This window comes from Diplotaxodon limnothrissa, linkage group LG10 (assembly GCF_057381915.1).
Source record: "Diplotaxodon limnothrissa isolate DT_005_m linkage group LG10, D_limnothrissa_male_GT1.1, whole genome shotgun sequence".
In the NCBI taxonomy this organism is placed as follows: Eukaryota; Metazoa; Chordata; class Actinopteri; order Cichliformes; family Cichlidae; genus Diplotaxodon; species Diplotaxodon limnothrissa.
Genome location: NC_140605.1, coordinates 28,627,984 through 28,648,511, shown reverse-complemented (window position 1 = coordinate 28,648,511; position 20,528 = coordinate 28,627,984). Strand labels below are relative to the sequence as shown.

Sequence of the window (20,528 nt, the reverse complement as noted above, 5' to 3'; positions counted from 1 at the left end):
GATGTTAATTTTGGGAGCTATTGCTTTATCTGTAGGTTTTCCTCAAAGGTAATAAAGGTCACAATCCTGCAGATGATCAAATCGACTGGCCCAATAACTTTGGATATTTAAGATTAAAGGCAGACAAGGTCAGAACAACAACACAGACATACTGTTGGCTTTTTTGCTTGCTCTACTGTAGCTTCATCTTTAAATAATAACAACATTCATCAGCAAGTTGAAACCTATACTTTTAACTTCAACTTTTTTGGTTTATTCCAAGTACCGTAGAAGAAGCTGCCTCCATAAAAGCTGTTTTACTGAGCTCTGTGCCTACTCTTAGTACAGGCAAGAGCAGGGGGTCTAACCTATGCTCAGTGTGAGCTGTAATTTTTTTATGGGATGCAGTTCCCTTACCCTTTACATCTTATTACATTCTCTTCTCCCTGGCATAATGCAGAGGCAGTGTTAGGATCTATAATTGAAAGGTCTGAATGATATATTTTTGCAAGGATGCACCAACAGTGATAATCTGGGATGATACCGGCTCCAGAGCTTGTTACTGGTCCCGCCAACCTGCAGAGTGCTTCCTATTGTATCGTTTGTTGTCTCTCTGTGCTCTTCTTTTCCCTCTCTTTGCTTCACCCTCACCCCAACTGGCTGTGGCAGATGGTCACCCTCCCCGAGCCTGGTTCTGCTGTTCGGTTTGTTCCTGTTAAAAGACTTTTTTTCCCCTCCCCTGTCACCAAATGCTGCGCAGAGGGAATCATTTGGTTTCTGGTTTGCCCCGAGAGGACTGTTGTCGGCTGAATAGACGAATTGTATTAATAAATTGACCAATTACTTGTGCGACAATGTATCAGTGGTATTTCTTGTTTTTATTGTGGTTCTTTATAACCCAGTTTGTGCCAAGGGAACAAACAAATCTTTGTTGTAAAAAGTAACAAGGCTGTTTCAAAGTTCTTCTGTCCTTCGTCACACAATCTTTGAACATTTAACGACCGCAAAACTGAAAGTGACACAAAAGAGAAATACTGGCCACTGGCATCAGTGAGTCGGTGTCATTTTATTTACCAAAAGGCAAGAGATGGCAGTCAGCATGATGTCTACTGAATGCTCCTATACACTGGTGAATTCTTATATTTTTACTTTTCTAAATTAGGAATACCTAAACGGTAAAAATATGACATTCTGTAGCGCTAAAATTTCTAATCCAAAATTTAAATGAACACTTGAGCATTTGAATAAAATTCAGACCTCATGTGCTTATTAAGTGAATAAATCAGAGCCAACAGGAATCAACCTGAGTAAAAGGAAAAAAAAGGTTTACTTAATGAATGAGCCGCATGCTTTGCTCATGGTATGGCTCTAAGCAGCATGTATTGACAAATGTAGATTGCAATGCATCCGACTGGGGGACTATTGACATTTCAACAGCAAAGACACATCCTCGTGGCAGGGAAATTTCTTGGTGCAGTGAGAGATGACCTTGCTGAATACATATTCTGTGGAAACGCTGATAGAGCTTCAGTAGCCTGGGAAATTGAACTTGTCTTATAAAAGGAAAGTATACAGGATGACAAGCAAACACTGTATGCGTGTGATTGATTCAGTCATTAATCTGAGCTGTACTCGACGTGTTTGTGTGTATATGGGGCTGCAAAGGTGCAAATGCATGCTTGTATGTGTTCAAAGAGCCCGTCTGTGCACACATGGATAAGACTCCTTCTGTTTAACTGCTGTCCCTCAGCCCACCTCTGTCCTCGCACGTCTTCCATTCTATTGATTGGCGCACAGAACAAATACGCGAGTCCCCATTGTCTGTAGTGGTGGGTAAACTAAGAAAACACCATGACCTCTGACAACAAGAAATGTTTTTCTTGTTCTCAAGTCTGTGAAAACGTTATTCTTTTTAGTACTGGTTTACTCCAGTAAACAAAAATAAAAATGTGTCAGTGATTTAGCTGATGCTACTATTATTTCTCCTCCTTCTTTGGTTGAGAATATTTTGAAAAGCTGAGAAGTACTTTAACAGTTGAATCAACTCTTGAATGGAAAAACATGCTCATGTTAGGTCTAAGTCACCCAGGACAAGAGATTGGTTAAACCACAGGTGTTCCCTGACCCATTGGCAAATGGTTGCTGGGGGTTGCTAGGTTAAATGGTATATGGTAATGTACCAAAAACTTCCTTATGATTGCTTTGGTCACTAGAGGTGGCCGCTTATAGTTTGCATGAAAGACGCCGACTTGTATGCAAACACTCACCCGTACTATCCGAGCTATAGTCAAACACAAACCTAAAACAGAACGTAAAAGGCAAGCACTTTGCTCGAGGTTCACTATAGCTCAGAGAATAAAAGGCGAGTGTTAGCAGACAAGTCAGTGCCGTTCATGCAAACAATGGCCAATCTTTGGGAGGGTACTAATTTCTCCTAGCAACTACCAGCAACCACATCTAACCGTCAGGGGAAAACACATTTTTTTCTCACTGACCAGTCTCTAGGCCTGTGTGACCATCTGAGAGACATGTGGTCACAATGGTAGGCTCGCCCTATAGCAAACCCTACTTTATGATCCTTTAATGGGATATAATTTACAGCATGAACATTACCTAGAATTCAACAAGAAATTAAACTAATAACTGAGATCATTAAAAAAAACTTCAAATGATTTTTTTTACTTCAGTGTAACCAGATTACATTTTCCCAACCAGAGGATTTTCCCCTACTGGCCATTTGTTAGTTTAAGGCTTGTTGTCATTGTTTTCACTTTTTAAACCTTGAAATTATGTCATTTTTTTATAGACTTAAGATTGTAGCCATGTTGAATGCAGATGGGACGTTCTCTACTGACTGATTCATATTTTAGTTTGTATAAAATCAACAAAGTTAAAGCACTTCGACATGATGAGAACTTTGAGCTGAACGGTATCCGCATGCTTCGCTTAGGAAAGGCAGTAGAGCACATCTCCATGAGCTATTATTAATAGTGCGCCAACTGTCTCAACTTGTGTCATCTCTTTTTTCCTTCTTTCTTTTTTGAATTTGATATTTATTCTTGGGCTGTGAACTAAGCTATATTATTTTACTTCACAGACATCTTGAATTTAATCACATGCCTTAAACACCGGCTTAATCATACAAGCCTAAAATAAATCCAGTCCTCTATTTTTGGTCACTCATTTTCCATCTTGTTGCTCCTTTTACATTTTATTTCAGTATAATTTGTTGTAGAAAACAGAAGCACAATGAGAGCACTTATTCCAAAAGCTAAAATAAAGCAGTCCTAGAGTTAATTTTGTATTAATTTAAGCCAAAAAAAAGCCATCTGGCACATTTATTGAGTTCTTTAATAGACTCATAATTAACCAAAAGTGAATAATTTTACAAATGGAATGTTAAAGTGACTTTGCAGGCCAACAACTCTTAATTTATAACTGCAAACATTAATGTTTGTACTGCTGGACTTAAAGTGGCATTGCTAATGAATGTAAATTATCGAATTTCCCAGAGGAACCCACCCGAGGGATTAATAAAGTTCTATCTAAATTTAGAAATTTCTAAAACTGTATTTCAAACGTGGTGTTAAAACCTTAAAATCTTTAAAGGATAAGGCTGGCAGCACTGTGACATGCCTTTTTCTACCCCTCTGAAGTACTGCAATCATTGGCAAATAGTTCAAAAGGGTAAGCGAGCCAGATTTGGCAGCTTACACACTCATTTGGCACTCCCACTATTTCAGTCCACGCAATGGAATGCAACAGAAACATAGATCTAAGATGAACCTGAACACCGAGAAGACAGCTTATTAGAGTGTCCCAATTTGAATGTGTCAAATATTTCTTAAATTGTGACGGTTTTAGAAAACACTAAAAAAGATGAAACAACACGGTCAAAGTCTTTCTGTGCTGGGGATAAAAAGTACCCACTGATTTGGTTTTCACAATAAAGTCCAAGGTAACGGGTAACTGTCATTTGCAATGCATGTTGCAATGAGTTTTTGTCGCTGCTTTGTATGTGATACGCTGAGAGACCACCACTGCTTGGTGGCAACCGGACAGGTTTGTGACCGAGAACAGGCCTGTGAAGGACTGGGCTCCGTCCAATCAGCCCCTAGGGAGGATCTCCTGCTCTTCAATTCTAATTCATGTACATATAAATAACTGTCACTGGCATTGCTAATTGGATTAAAAGGCTTGGTAGAGGAGAGATGGTGAGAGGAGGAGTGAAGACGTTAAGAGAGGCAGCATGGCATGATATGCAGCATAATTTTTTGTTGGAAAGGTGGCGATTTTTGCACTAAACCCCAATTATTGCTGAGTAAAAGCCACTATGTTTTAAAAGGAATAGCTGAAGCAAAGCAAGGAAGGAACAGAGGACAGTTCATCCTCATGTCATAATGTAGTATATTCTTTTAGCCTTACAGTATTAGTTGGAGCAGCTTTCATGCCCTGATAAGTCAGGACACCAAAATGATTATATAGCACAGTGTGTCGATATGATGGTGTAATACATAATACATAAACACTTTTTAAGAAAGCAAGTCGGGGACATTAAAATGTCAAAGAAAGCTAGATGTTGTCTGAAAAGCATCACCGTCCAGTTGCAGTCTAAGCCGCCTAAATCACTCAGAGACCTTAAACAACAATAAGTACCGCCGGATGGAGCTCTGCAGGTTTGCCTTAATACCCAACATTACTCACTTTTCTCATTCAGCGGAGCAGCTGTTAAATTATTTGCTTGTACATCAGATAGTTGTTGCTGGAGTTTTTGTTCACAGCAGACAGAATATTTTTGCTAAAACTCAAATGCTGCAATTTGAAATCTGTATATTAACTGGTGGCACAATTCGACTTGGATGGAACAACGAGAAATCGGTGCATTTAATTTTTGCGCCCGATGACTGATTGCGAGAGCTTGCAGCAACCAGCTGGTTTCCTAGAGGTTGGGAAGGCAACAATCCCAACCTCTGGATATCCATTTTAGATCACGAGGTGATTGGACAGGTCACCTGGTTAGAGACAAACTGTCTCCAAGTAATCGAGGCCTGACACGGACTGACTGCAATTACTCTGAGACAGATTGGTGAAGGGTTGCAAATAATTACTGTTTGACTTATAAATACAGACAGACTGTAGGCATATCGCAATCTGTGTGAGTCAGTCTGAGCCAATGGGTGAACCTAATTACATTCTAAGGTTTTTGGCTTCAAAATGAGAAGAAAGAAAGAAACAGGTTTGTATTTAATGAAATTAAAGAAATGTATAGAGGAAGAACGTGGTAGTAAACATAATAGGATGGAAATTCCTGTTTTTCACAGCTCAAGGCATTTGAAATCACAATCATAATAATAACTACAAGAGATCCAGTAAAGCTAATGCTTATTGCCTTTTTTGCAAGTTTCAAGAGTGTGAGCCGGATCATTAGAATTTAATGGGTTCTTCTTTTGCCCATATTCCACCTCATAAAATCCAGGCTGAGTTTTTGTACAGTCTTGCTGATGACGGAAATACAGACAAACAAACAGCACAAAAAATCTCCCATAATCATCATCATTATCATCTCGAAGACTTACCCCAGACCTTACCACGATATATGGGGTTAAGATGTCGTTACCAGAGGCTACAGAGGAAAAACAGATCACACAGGTTGCTCTAAAACAGCGTAACATGCACCTCTGAGCACGTTTTCCAAAAACAACTCCTTTCTGGATTTTTCAGTTTGGAAGAAACTATCAAATCTCTACTGACAAAGACACACACACAGACAAACACACGCTGTGGTTGTGGTTTGCTGTCAGCAGCCACACCTTTCACCTTCTGTACTCGTCTCTTTCTCTCCCAAAATAATTGTAACACTCCAGCTCGCATGTAAAATTAATAAGAATATGATTACACACATTTGATTTGAAAGGCAACATCATTATCTCCTGAATGAAAGCTTAATAGGTAATTACGACAATGCAACAATGAAATGTAATACCAAAGTAGTGAAAGCTATATCCTCTTATCATTTTTAAATCACTGCCACTAGCAGTCTGCGACATAAATGCACTGTCTGTGTGTACAAATGTAGAACAGCAAAACTGCAAAGTCCAATTTTTTCCCTCCCAAAAGCTTTAATTTTAAATGCTTTTTCTTTCATTTTGAAAAAAAATATTGTTGAAATAAGACCCTTCGGATCATTGAACTCTCTCTCTGTGCAGTGTGTACTAAGTTGCTCAAGCTAGCGCTACTTAGAATGCCGGTAAGCGACAGAAGACATCAGCATCAATGACAGCAGCATGAGTTCGCAAGGGTGAGGTAGACAAAAATCAAAATGTGAGCTTGAGAGATGCTGAGAGAAAGACTGCAGATTTGACACACAGTGCAAAAATACGAGATGAAAGAGGAAGCATGTATTTGAAATGAAACAAAAGCTCGAATATGGTGGGAGGTTGTGGTCAGGAGAAGGAAAGGAGATGTGGGGGAGGCTTACCTGGGTCCTGTGCAGCTCCTGTGTTTGTGGAGGAGGGTACAGTAGGTGGGAAGAGGAGAAGCAGTGGGGAGAAACAGAAAGGGAGATTAGCGTTTAAAACCTCATTCAAAGTTGATTTGCCAGTGCATAAAGGTGCATGCAAGTACAGTACAGGACAAATAAGGTAAGAATCCAAAGGGAAACAACAATCATGCTTTTTCAGCGTTTTAACAAGAAAATTAAAAATTAAAAACATTATACAGTCACTGAACAAAGCTCTTAGCTATGCCATACAAATAGCACAGCTTTTACCTTTTACTGGTTAAAGGACTGAAATATGGATTGAATCAGATTAGAATAATACCGTATTTAGAAAGGAATTACATCATAGGCAACGGTGTGAGTTTGCCAAGCAACCGGCAGAACATCCAGGAAGCTCCAGCTCCCAGCCAAGAAACAGTCGAGCACATAATCCCATGCACAAACACATTTTTCTGTCTTTTCTACAAATTAACCAAACTATATCATTTTATAACATGCTAGGTTCTTATTTTTGTTCTATGGAGAGAAAAAGACATTCTCATAAAAGCTAGATCTACTACAGTGCATGTTTGAGACCCCTGTTTCTTTATATTTCAGGTCCAAGGAATCAGACTTTCTTGTATTTTTAATAGTCATTCAAACATTAAAAATGCACCCAACCAGTGCACTCCCCAAACATTTCTGCAAACAATGTGAAATAACACCAATGTTCTCAATTGAATGTATGGAAAATGGCAAAGGTAGCACAGTTTGACAGGCAAAAAATTGTATTTTTGCAACAACAAGGTGATTCCTAAAGAGTTATTAGCTGAAAACCTGGCATAGGTGTGCACGGGAAAAAAGTTAGATTAGTAGATGTAAAAGAAGAATTAGCAAGGCTTAAAAACACACATCTTACAAACAGTACCTGAAAGTCATGTCTTTAAGAAATTTTAAAAAAAAATCCAACGAAGACCTGACACAGAACCTGAGAGATACATCTGGACCTTCAGTTAATCCAACTACTGCTCACTGAAACCTCAGTGCAAGGATGGTTTTCAAGAAGCGATTCTTAAGCAAAGGAAACAGGGAGAAAAGGTAGAGGTATGCCAAATTACACAAGAACTGGACTAAAATCAGTCGTATGGAGTAATGAATCTGAATTTGTTGGTTCAAATCATTGCCAATACAGAAATGAAGGACGAGGTCAGGAGAGAGGTACATCAGTGAGTGCCCACAGCCATCTGCAAAGTATGGCTGAGGTTTGGGGTTGCATTTCAGCCAGTGGTGCTGGGGAGTTTGTAAAAATGTATGCAACTATGCAACAAATATTGACTTTCGAGCTTGTTACAATTGCCTTGTATACTGTGTTTCACTGTATGTTTGCACCTTTCAATACATTTTTGCATGCATTTTTTCCCTTTTCAAAAAAGCAAAGAAGGGTGGCTTAAGACTTTTGCTGTATTGCGGTACGTTTATCTATGCATATATGCATGTATTTTGATGTATGTACTTTTTAACCACCAAAGACTGTGCCAAAAACATAATTTTATAATAAAAGCTATTGCTCTCATTCAGCTAAGAAACTAAATATGTCACTTATGGTGGGCCCGTTCAAAGATTAGAGAAAAACACCCACTTTTAAAATAAATAAATGTAAACCAGCATGATCAGCTATATCAGCCTCAGCGGGGACATCAGTAGAAAAAGAGCAGAGTTGGCCATCAGTATACAGTCTGGCATCCGTTTAGGCCCCCATCGTTGAGGAACATTTTTCAGCCAAGTAAGCATCAGGATTCCAGCTATGAGGCAGCTTTTGATTAGAAAACCTATTTCCTCTTCAACTTTTGCCAAATTTCAATCATGGTGATATTCTAATTACCATTATCCAGATCAAGAAAGCGAGGCAGAGATTGAGTGGGTGTGTGCAAGTGAGAGAGAAGGAGTGTTTAGAAGGAGAGCCTGTCTTCGCATGTAAGCGGGGAAAATAAGAGGAAAATGCTCAAAAACAAAATCAGCTCTCTTATATCCCGTTACACAGCTTTGCCGGTGGTAAAGATGTATGTTGGTGAGTCTTTTTGTGGACTGTAATTATCTGGACAGGTTTATTTATGAGCTTAACGTGATGATGAAAAAAATCAAAGGGAGTAAGATGTGTCATGCAATGGCGTAATAAATTTCATAAACTAGTAAAATTGGTAGTAAAAACTCCTCATTGGTAGCTTTTATCAAAGTGTTTAACCAACGCTATACATCAGCGGTCCCCAACCTTTTTCGCGCCACGGACCGGTTTATGCCCGACATTATTTTCACGGACAGCCTTTAAGGTGTCGCGGATAAATACAACAAAATAAAACTAGTAGATTTATTCATAAAACACGTGAAAAGACCCAGGAAAACCAAGTTAACGATAAAAACGATAACAAAATAATGCTGAAAACCAATAAAAACCCTGAAAACTATACATTTCACACCTGAGCCTCAACGCTCGCGGCCCGGTACCAAACGACTCACGGGACCGGTACCGGTCCGAGGCCCGGGGGTTGAGGACCGCTGCTATACATGGTCCAGCAAAAGAGCTGACTGTTAAGTTAAAGTCTCAGGTGTATCCTGTTTAAACATTCAGCACACTAGGATGGGAGTAACAGAGTTCTTCAGAGAGCCACATATCCAAGCCAGACCACCCTTGAGTTCAGGTTCATGCAGTGCGACGGGGTGGGGGTTAGTTCTGGGGAGATTACCCAGCAATAGGGGAGACAAGGAGCAGCTCTCCCCATGTTAAGCAAATGGAGAGCGGGTAAAGAATAACTGCATGGCGCTTTGCCCCTTGTGGGCCTTGCGGGAGCCTTCGCCGTCCCACCTCAACCCACAACCTCCGGAGGTGAGGTTAAATGACAAGCGCTGCACAGATGCATTAAACATGAGTCATTTGGACAGAGAGCTGGATGCTGGACCACTCCAGAGATGATAGGGACATTAACCAGGGTTTCACCAAGGCCTGAGCTGCATTTAATGAAGGCCTCCACTATCTCCCAATGTCTCTCTCTACATTTGACTCAGAGCCAGGGAGTTAAGTAGTTCAAAATAAACACTGCCACTACTCTTTCTGGCTCCAGTTGTCTGATTTTCTGCCTCTTCCCCTTTCTCTGTACTCACTGTGCAGCCTGACAACTTATTATGGTCTGCTTGCAGAGAGTGGTGGTCAAGAGCAACTTGTGAATTCTTAGCAGCTGTCACACAGAAGTGATTTTGTTTTTATAGTTCTGCTCATCAAAATAAAATTCAAAAACGATTGAACATTTTTCAATTTTTAACATATTTTTCTTTGTACTATTTTCAGTCAAATGTAGGGTTTTCATTGTGATTACTTTCTACATTTTACAGGCCTACAGACCCCCAATGTTTTTAGGAAAACACAGCTACCATCACTAGTTGGTTAAGCTAATTATTTACATTCTCATAATCAGTGTTGGTCAAGTTACTTGAAAAAAGTAATCAGTAACAAATTATTGATTACTACCAGAAAAAAGTAATCCTGTTACTTTTACTGATTACTTATTTTCAAAAGTAATTAGTTACTTTTTAAAACATGATTTATCCCCTAAATAGGTAATAAGGCAATAGCTCTTTCAGCCCAATTCATAATCTATCTTTTCTGCATAATCTATCATATAAAATGTAATCAAATGAAAAGTCTCTTTTTAAAACTCGTTTTATTAGTTTTAATCTTTTAACTTCAAGCAAACATTAAATTATATGCAACATTCTCTGACTGGAAGAAATTTGTTTAACATTTAAACCTATTTTCTGCACATTCCAGCACATGAAATAAAATAGTTTTTTGTGTTTACACTCACTCTTTCAAATAGATGCACGTAAAACACAGCAGAAAATAAATGAAATCAAAGACTAGCGGTTTTCAAAGACAAATAATACAACCAGTTAACATTGTTTGTAGCATGCTAAGATACCACTAGCTGCAGTTGCAGCACCAATCTTAGTTGCAGGTAGTTGTAAAATGCATTTTCCTAATGAATTGACATTTAGACTACTAGACTAACCTGATATTTTCTCTCATCAAACTGACAAGTAAATTAGTCACCAAGAGTGTTATGACTCTAAAATATGGAGCAGCAACAAGTGTTGAAAAGAGGCAGTATCTTTGCTAAAGCCAGTTACTAATGTTACCAATGAGAAGTCCTAATAAGTGATAGGCCAGAGGTGGGAAATGACTAGCCAACTATCCATTGGATGAGCACAATCATCAAGTATTTTTCTTTTGTTTTTCCAATACAGCACAACATAACAATAACAACTGTTCCCTTAAGCTGCTTTATATATTGAGAGGAAGACCCTACAAAAATAGAGAGAAACCCAAACAAACATCGACCCCCTTTGAGGAAGCACTTGGCAAGAGTGGGAAGGAAAAACTCCCATCTGAAGAAGGCTACAGCAGAAGCAGGCTCAGGGAGTGGGAGCAATGTGCCATGACCAGTTAAGGCTGAGAAGAGTTTCAAGTTTAAAACTTGAAAACTAAATTCTATGTAAAAATGTAAAATAGACACGGTGCATACAATGACTGTGTGGAAACACAAAGGACAGCTGATGGCAGAACTGTGCCACATTTGTTTTTATTCTGCCGGTCGAATACTTTTTTTAGCTAATGTAATTAGCTTAGTATTGAAGTCACCTGCAACAAGTCACTAGCCTTCATGTTAGTGAAAAAATCATGTTCAACCAAGTCCACAGGTCATCCAGTGGTCAGTATCTTCATTTCCCACCACCAGCCTATCAGTTACCATCACATCTTACTGGTCAAATAGTAGCTGGCTTTAGCAAGGATATATATCCGACTCTGACTTCTCAGTGGGTGTGCCACGTTAAAAGGTCTAGCTCTAGAGTGTCCTTTTTTACTTCTTCCTACTTACATGTTACTACTCACTCAAAAGGCTCCAGAAAAGACCTCTCCAACAGTAGTTTGGCAAAGTTGTGAGCTACAGGGGTGATCTTTAAATTCAGCCATTTTCTTGACCAATGTTGGGGATTTGCTGTTCTTTTGTTTCAGTTTTTGATGTGTCTACTGGCTTAACTGACTATTTACGGTAATCAAAATTTTGTCAAGAATGTGTCTTTCTGACTCTTAGTTTTACCAGGACCCTTTAAGTGCTACACCCCTCATGCTGTAGACCAATTTATGGGACGTAACAAGGAGCGTTCTAATAGGATGGTCAGGGGGGAAAAAATCTGACAATGTCAGGAAAAAGGGTGAAGTATCACCAGGACTTTTAGGAATTAAATCTGTGATATCTTTAATAATCTCACAAAAATGTCACAATATATTCCACACTAAAAATTTTGGTTCTGATCATCTGATCAACTGCCCAAAAAACTGATATCGCAATTTCATAATCAAAAGAAAAAAAATACAATTGTTGCCATTAAAATACAATTTTAATGCAGAATACATATTGTGGGTGCCTCTAAAAATACCATATAACATATATACACTGTACGCTGCAGTTGTAAAGCAGGTAAATATAAAATCCTAGGTGTTATAAGAGTAGTCTAATAAAAAACCCTAAAAACCAAAACTGTAACAGGCAGGCTTTCATCTGCATTCACCAAGTGAGGGAGGCCTGGACACTACTGTTCACTGGAAACAAAATAACAACAGTTTCCTTCGACGCAGCACAACCGCAAGCTTCCAACCCCGTCATCTTCAAACGTGGCTCTTGGTTAATGGCCTGGAACACACATTCAATGTCTATCAAAGAGGGACGTTGCTGGGATGGATGCACATGCTGACAGCCTCCCTCGCTCGCTCCTCAATCACACAAACATACTAATGCTCTATCCCCTTCACACTCCTACCACCACCTAAACACACACACACACACACACACACATACAGGCAGAAACCCTCCCTCCAGTCAGTATAGCAAGCAATAATGTGTTGATTAAATCTGCGATCAGCTGCCTAAGGGGCATGAAATTGGACATGATGAGTGTGCCACATTAAAAACTAATTATCAATACCACCAATCCTATTGTCTTTCTTTTAAACCAGTCACAGCACTAAATCAAGTGTGGAGAATGGAACACTATGTGCTCTATCACAATGAGTTTAGGGGTTGCAACCACACCTGGACTCGAGTGCCTTCAAAGCTTTTTGATCAAATATTAAAGTGTAATTTACTGCCTATAGCACTTCCTTATTGTATTTCAAACTCAGTGAGACTTGGCAAAGTATGCTACCAGAAGGAATTCTGCTGATGAAGTAAAATTGAAGAACATTACCTAATTTTGTCCTTCAGAAGTGTTGTAGGGCTGTAATTCATGGTTTTACATTTGTTTTAAATCTCCATGACCACTTTCCTTCCATTTGAGGTCTTCATGACCTGCTCCCCACTCAATACTGATAGTCATGGTTTCTTTAACTGTTTCTATGATAGCGCTGTAATCATTCTACATAATTTTAAATTGTTTTGGTCTGGGGGTGTGATTCTCACTCAGGGTGAGAGAGGTTCTAGGGCTCAGTGAGTGCCCAAATATGTTACGGTCCCCAAAGCCTTTTTTAAAAGAAAACCATGACGTATGAAATACAACTAAACTTTTGCATCAAAGGGAGATAGGAGCTCGAAGAAAAGACAAGACCTTGATCCGAATCCATGCGATTGGCTGTCAAATTTATGGTTCAAAAACAACATTTCCTCCACAGCCAATCCACAAGAAGCAAAAGAATACTAATAAACAATCAAAGGAAATTAAGAATATTCTCGTTCGCCAAGGAGTGTTTAACAAACCCAAACCACAATCCCAAATGTGTCAAAATGTGACCAGAGTTTAAAGTGAGCACTGTGATTTCTTTCAGTTTTGGAAGCTTGAAAGATATTATACTATCTCATAGATAGAAGGACCATATCGCACTTCTATGACTTAATCTGAAGACCAGTTACAAACAGAAACTAAAGACTTAATTTAGAGTACTTGTTCACGTAGTGGCATACACATCAGTTCAGATATATAGTATAGGTTTGTACCTTTTGTACAGTCTCAGCGGCAACTCCATCAGAGATTGTACAATTGCGGCAAGCCCGGAAGCTAGGCTTTTGTCTGTGTTCAATTTAGACTCCAAGGACAGATTAATTAACTGAATACCACATTCAAAGATAGTGTCCTTTTCACCAAAAGTTTCTCACAGGGTAAATTCATTTGTTTTACAACGTGTGATGTTGACTCTCAATTCATCCGGTTCAAATAATCACTTGAAACACAAAAATCCAGCACTGCAGATCCGCTCACACAATCGTAAGCTAGCAACAAGACAAGACATATGATGCCAACACTTGACTCTGAGCAGAATGGTGCCAAGATAAACAGATACAATGATGGAAGTGGACTGACAGCGACAGATAACTGTCAAATGCACTACACCTACAGGACACCGTGCATTGCCGAGGTCTCTGAAAAGCCATTTATCAACCTGAACATCTTGGTTTGCAATTTCATACCCTGTTCACCCCATTTGGAACACAACCTCTAAAATAACCCACAGGCTGTCTGTCTCACATACAAGTAAGGAAAGTAAGAGTCGATGGCAGTCAAAGATTATAAACTCAAGCTAACATGATTTAATTGACATTGACTCATACAGCAGTCATCGTTTTAGGGCCCTTCTTTTTGAAATGCTTTCAAGATGGCACCTGCAATCTTTGCAAAGAGACTTGTGATGCAACTGCAAAGTGTCTATATTTCACTGCTGACATTGTGCTGTGGGACAAAATCTGCACTTGTCTCTTCTCACCAAAAGGATTTCTACTCAGTTATGCATTGAACTGGAAAGCAGCTGTCATTTGCTGTAACCTAAGAGGTATAAACATAGCTTTTTTTTTCTCCCCTTCCCTTCTCTCCTTCCACCCTTTTTTTTTCTCTCCTTGGATGTTGCTCATCCATCCACTCACCCTTTACCTCCGGCTGTCTCTGGGACCTGGTGATTAGAGCACTGGGTGCTAGTCTGCTGATAAGGCTGAGAAACCTCCCTCCCTCCACTACCAATGGCTGTGTCCTCAGGGTGCAGGGGGAAAAAAAGGAAGCCTAGGGTAATGTCCCCAACTCCCCCCAATCCTTATGCTTTCTCGCCATTCACCAAGTCATGGGTGGTGGATGAATGCGCAGCCTTGTGCATCGTATGACTTTGAATAGATAGGCCTGCATTTTCATGAACGATAAGAGCAGCCAGAAAAATGAGGAAAAGTAATACAGCTTAGTGTTTAAGAGTGTAACATTATGCATCAAGGGCCCTTTTTATGAGAGAAATTTTACATTGTGAAGTGTGTTTACAGTACCATCTGGTAAATTGTGTACACTTAGCACTGGGAATGTAGGACAAAAGCAGCGCTCAAATGTGGATAAGCTTCATTTCATGAGAGCTGCTATTGTCTCAATATCCACCCAGCAGCAATAAAATGGATAATATAGCGCAGGTGATTCACACTGAGAGTATGATGTAATTGCAAGTTTCTGAAAACTATAGCTTTCTAATGTTACATTAACCCTTGCCTTTTCATGCCAGGTACCTACACCTGAATTTCAGAAACCGTTCTTTTGTTAACAAAGAATTTGATACAGTTGCCAATGCGTTTGGGACTGAATGCCAAAAGGCTGAAGTTATTCTATGAAGGGTTGGATCTGCTCAGAGAACTTGTTTTAGATCACATCATCAACTTCTGTGTCAAGCAGTCCCAACTCTGTGCCGAGGATTATCACTGGTGATTAGAGCTGTCTCTCAAAGTATGACTTGGAGTTCAAAAAGAAGGTTTTAGTAAAAGAGCTGCAGCTTAGAAACCTGAAAGCAGTGCATCAGGTCAGAGTACAGTGGTCCCTCGCTATAATGCCGTTCACCTTTTGCGGTCTCGCTGTTTCGCAGATTTGTTTTGTGCAATTTTGCATGTTTTTTTTTTCTTTTTTTACAGCGCATTGTGTTCTGCTTTCTGATTGGCTGTAGACCATTGTCAATCAATCTCATGCCATGTCTCCTGTACAGTACAGAATGCGCTCAGCTTGTCAAATTTATCAAAATTTTCTATCGCTAGCAGTGTGACTCTGAAGTGCTGCACTGTATGTTTTCTCCAACAAACACAAAAATGTAGATGAAACATTTTGCACCATCAAAGGCAACCGCGGGTGCCTATGGTTTCATTCTATAATACTGGACTTATTTTTCTATGAAGGTTTGAACTTTGAGAGTGTTGAAACAAATGGTAAATGGCCTGTATTTGTATAGCGCTTTACTTAGTCCCTATGGACTCCAAAGCGCTATACACTACATTCAGTCATACACCCATTCACACACTGGTGATGGCAAGCTACACTGTAGCCACAGCTGCCCTGGGGCGCACTGACAGAGGACACTGGTGCCACCGGGCCCTCTGATCACCACAAGTAGGCAACCAGTAGGCGACCAAGACTGTCGGTGCAGGTGCTCGAAGCGGCAACCTTCCAATTACAAGACGAACTGCCAATTCTTGAGCCACGATCGTGATCAAAAGAGAAAAGTGTGAAAATGTTCATGCCTGTCGGAGAAAAGTGTATAAAGTGTGCAGTGAGGGGTTTTACAGCCTTAAAACATTTATAATAACTGCAAAAAATAAAGTTAGCTACTTCGCTTATTTCACCTATTGCAGGTTATTTTTAGAATAGAATAGAATAGAATAGAATAGAATTCAACTTTATTGTCATTGCACATGCACAGGTACAGGGCAACGAAATGCAGTTTGCATCCATCCAGAAGTGCTTTAGTGATATAGATATATTACAATATATATTAGCAATAATATAGATATGTGAGTATATTACAGAAATGGGTCTATTATGGTATGTTATAATGTACACGGTATGAAGTATGTTGTGAATATTCTATAACTATAAGTATGTACAGGCTGTAGTGAGTACAAGCTATGTACAGGATATGAATATAAATATGAAAAACTATACAGAATATGAAATAAATAACTTTACAGAATCTGGGATATACAGCTATACAGAAATGGGAACTATGCAAGTTGTAAACAGTTGTAGGATTAAAAATTATCGAATGTACAGAATGATTATTTACACAGAGCTATACAGTAGTGCAGTTAAGATAAGTGAGGGTGTAGATAGTTTCTACAGAGGCTATATAAAGTGCTAGTGGTTGTGAGTGGTGGTTCAGTCCATGTTATTATTGTGTTTGAGGGTACAGTTGTCCATTGTGGGTGTGTGTATGTTCAGTCCATGAGTTTAACGTGGGTCAGATGTCAGGAGGCAGAGTTCAGGAGTCTGACAGCTGTGGGGAAGAAGCTGTTCCGGTACCTGGTGGTCTTAGTCCGGAGGCGTAGAACGTAACTACCGCAATAAACCAGGGACCACTGTAATCCTACAATGGGGTGCAGTGGAGGGTCCAAAGGCATCTGAGGGAGAACTGTCAATGAAAAATAATCTAAACTCTGGTGCGTGCTCTTGACTTAGTTCCCAACAGCTTCATCATCATCTTCTCTCAAATGCAAATTGAATGGTAACTATTTTAACATACTGGGAGAGAATAAGTGTCACAGATGCACAAATGCAAGTAGTCAGAATGGCAGATGGCTCCCCCTTCCCTAAGCCTGATTCTGCCAGAAGCTTCTTCCTGCTAAAAGGGAGTTTTTTCTTCCCACAGTTACCAAATGCTTGCTCAAAGGGGGATGTCTTCCAGGGTTTTCTCTCTATTATTGTAGAGTCTCTACCTTACTGGGGTTGCAGTGGGGCTGGATAGGTCACTAGTCTATCATAGATCAACGCTGACCCTGACATTTGATACGCCCTTCTGTGTAGTGCCTTCCAAAGAACTACAAACAGAAAATGTATTTTGACAATTTACCAAAAAATGTGAAGCAATCTTACAAAGCAAAACCAACAGCCAACAAAAATTTGTAAAGGTAGTCGAACTCTAATTGGATTCCAAAGTCCAACATCTATAAGGACCGGTTAAAAATGCTTAAACAAATTTAAGCAGAAGAATGATTCAAAACTGAAGAAGTAATTTTCCAGTTACCACCAAAATATTACCATAACCAAGTAATATCTCCTGATGGATTGATGCGGAGAGAAAAATCTAATCCTCAAGGTGTTCTAAAGAAAAAGACTTGCCCTTGCTTATCTCTGGGGTTAGTGGAGGTCCACGGCCATTAATTTTAAATGAGTGGAATGGATTTGTGGTAATCGAAACCCAGTGGCTCCAGACAGCGCTGGGACTTTGTGGTGTGAAGACCACCAAACGGCAGAGTGATAACTTAACCGCTGAGCTGTATGAAGTGGAGGAAGTCAAGAAACTGATTTGGGTTTTCTGCTCCCCATGCACTATGAAAGTCTTAGGAGATACTGTAATGCATTAGAAATCTATTTGGAGGCATTCGAGCGTAACAGCGCCGAAGATGTCAGGTAAACTCTGGCTTTTGGTCAAAATGTTCTCCTTCTAATTTAAGGCTCTTTTTCTTAGACGGTTAAAAAAAAATGTGACCTTTAAAAGTATATTAATCAATCAAGTTAGAATCAAAGTTGTCAGATGTTTTGGGATGGAAGACGCTGACTTCTCATACCTGAGGGTTGGAATAAAACCTATCCCTGATGTTAAACCTGCTCAAACTTGTGTGTTTAGACAGGGTGTGACAAAGTAGCCCCAAACATAACATTGGGGTTTTTTTGTTACCAGAATACTGTGGAGCTCATAAATGCTACTGTCAGCTTCCACCGTGTGAAAAAATGTCTTTGTTCGCTCTATTATTTTGTAGACTTACAATGTAAGAAAACACGCAGCTTGTTCCCAGCCTGCAAACTGTGAATGTAACAAAACACACTGAAAATAAGTGTTGCATATTTTGCATATGCCACCATAAGGCCGCCTGTTATTACAGACATTTCTGATGCATTGTTTTGATATCCATCCAAAAGAAAGAAAAAAACAATGTTTTTTATGGCTCGCGTCAGTGAAAAGAGGAAATCCAGATTACAGTTTGGAGATGGATGCTGGATGCCACTACAGCTTTTGATATTAAATGGTAAAGAGCGTAGGCATTGAGCAGTTTGATACTTAATGATGTGCTGCTCGTTTATTTGTTCTATAAGAGCACATAAATGCAAACTTTCCACTAGTTTTACCACTATGTGCATAACTGGAGGCAAATAAAAGAAAGAGCTGTTTAATATATTGTTTCTACACATTTCATTTAAGTTTATGCTACATTTTAAATCAAGACATTCTCCAGAAGGATATCTGGATCTGGATTAAGGCTGAACCCCGATGAAGTCGATACGTATCGGTCTGTTTTTCTTGCGGAAATCCTTTCAAGAATAAATTTGTTGTATGATTTTATCCTAAACAGAGTGCCTCAGCAGACCTCTTTTTTAAAATATTGAACTTGTGTTCACCCTACTTATCAACACCAGCTGGATAAGCCTTTAGAGCCTTGTAGCACTTCCTTTTTTTCCTTTTCTGGATCGGGATTACTTTGTGGTATTTTCTTCGAGAACACCAAAGCACCGTCTCCTAATTCTTATTACAATTTGATTTATATATGTGACATCATACATTAAAGACTGCAAAAGTCCATTCATTATTCATTATCTTTCACTGCATCCTATTTCAGATCCAGGATGAGGCAGCTTGTCCTGGCCTGAAGCCTGCCCCACCAGTCACTGCATGAAAGGTGGAATCCCATGTGTCTAGTCTGATTTGTGGTTTCTATTCATTTTTATGTCGCTGAATGACAAGTCCTTTTGTAATGGGCATATAATATATGTGTTTTTGTAAGCGGGAGGTAGTAACGCAGTATTTTTCCAGATTAACAGGCACCACTTTGAGGTATGCAGCTCAAAGGCTATTACAGCAGTGCTCGTTCCCTCCTACCTTGCCTTTTACTTAATTGAATCGGCCAGTCCCCATATCAGATATTCCTTAACGGAATACTGAAACCTATCCACCCTTTTCCTAATACCATTAGGGGAAGTGGGAGAGCAAGATGGATGCTTTAATCCTGCTGGTTCAGAGCACACAAAAGGAGAGCATGCCCTGCAGTCAGACATTAGCCACAACATTCACTGCTGAGCCACAATATTCTTCCGAGCAGAAGACTTGCCCTGTCACCGTCTGACCGAAAACTACAATAAGAACAGCTCATTTCCTGCAGACGACGTACCATGTAAATAACAGAAACTGTAGCTCATTCCGCTGCTTGTTAAATGGGAAAAGAAATAAATTACTGCAACACTTTACACTTTGCAGCACCTTATTTCCATGATGTCTGCTACAGTAGTTTACGAGCCCATGGGGGTCCAGAAGCAGTACATTTACACCATCTGTTCATGAACCTGGCACATACACAGGAATGCATGTCCAATTTGACACAATGTTGATGCAGATGAATGAGGCCCAGGCAGGCCCCTTGCTGCTGAGGTATTCTTATTTCCAAACCTATTTTCTGCTGTGTCAAACTGCAGCTAAGCTAAGGTGAGGTCCATTATTTCTGGCCAGCTCAGGCACAAAGTAATCCTCTTATTTGGGAGGTCAGCGCCAATCATTATACAGAGGGGTGCCATTACAGTGTACACTCCAGTGAGCTGATTTTCCCCTTACATAAATATATGACTCAAGGGACTGCTCTTATTCCCCTCTCTAATTTATCCCTGCTGCTTCTACTTTTCTATCATCCTCCCTTTTTCTCTCTCTCAACTTTCCTCTCTTATCTATGACCTTCTGAAGCTTCCTCTTTTTTTTGGTTTTTACCTTTTCATTTTCCCACACTTTCAGCTAACATCCATCTTTTCCCACCCTCATTTTTTTTCAGGATGCCCAGAGTGGCGTATAATTGAATCTGCAGAGAATGCATGAGCAGGAACAATTAGCTCAGTCACTCAGAATGTGGATATAGCTGTACAGTAGGATAAACAGAATAATAAAAAAGGATAGAAAGCCGGAAGATAAGCCTGAACTCTATGGGAACAAAGGGAAACACATAGCTTGCAAAGTACACGCAATTTTGCTCCCACCATCGGCTGA

The 20,528-nt window shown here is 39.6% G+C and overlaps 1 protein-coding gene across 1 annotated transcript in view; it reads right to left on the bottom strand.

The window, feature by feature from the left end:
* The window catches only part of cadm1a (cell adhesion molecule 1a), a 485,577-nt gene that overhangs the window by 162,829 nt on the left and 302,220 nt on the right, over positions 1–20,528 (bottom strand). Inside the window, exon 2 of the mRNA XM_085364061.1 lies at positions 6,458–6,475. Coding sequence (XP_085220187.1) covers positions 6,458–6,475 — 18 coding nt within the window. The remainder of the gene's footprint in view (positions 1–6,457; positions 6,476–20,528) is intronic.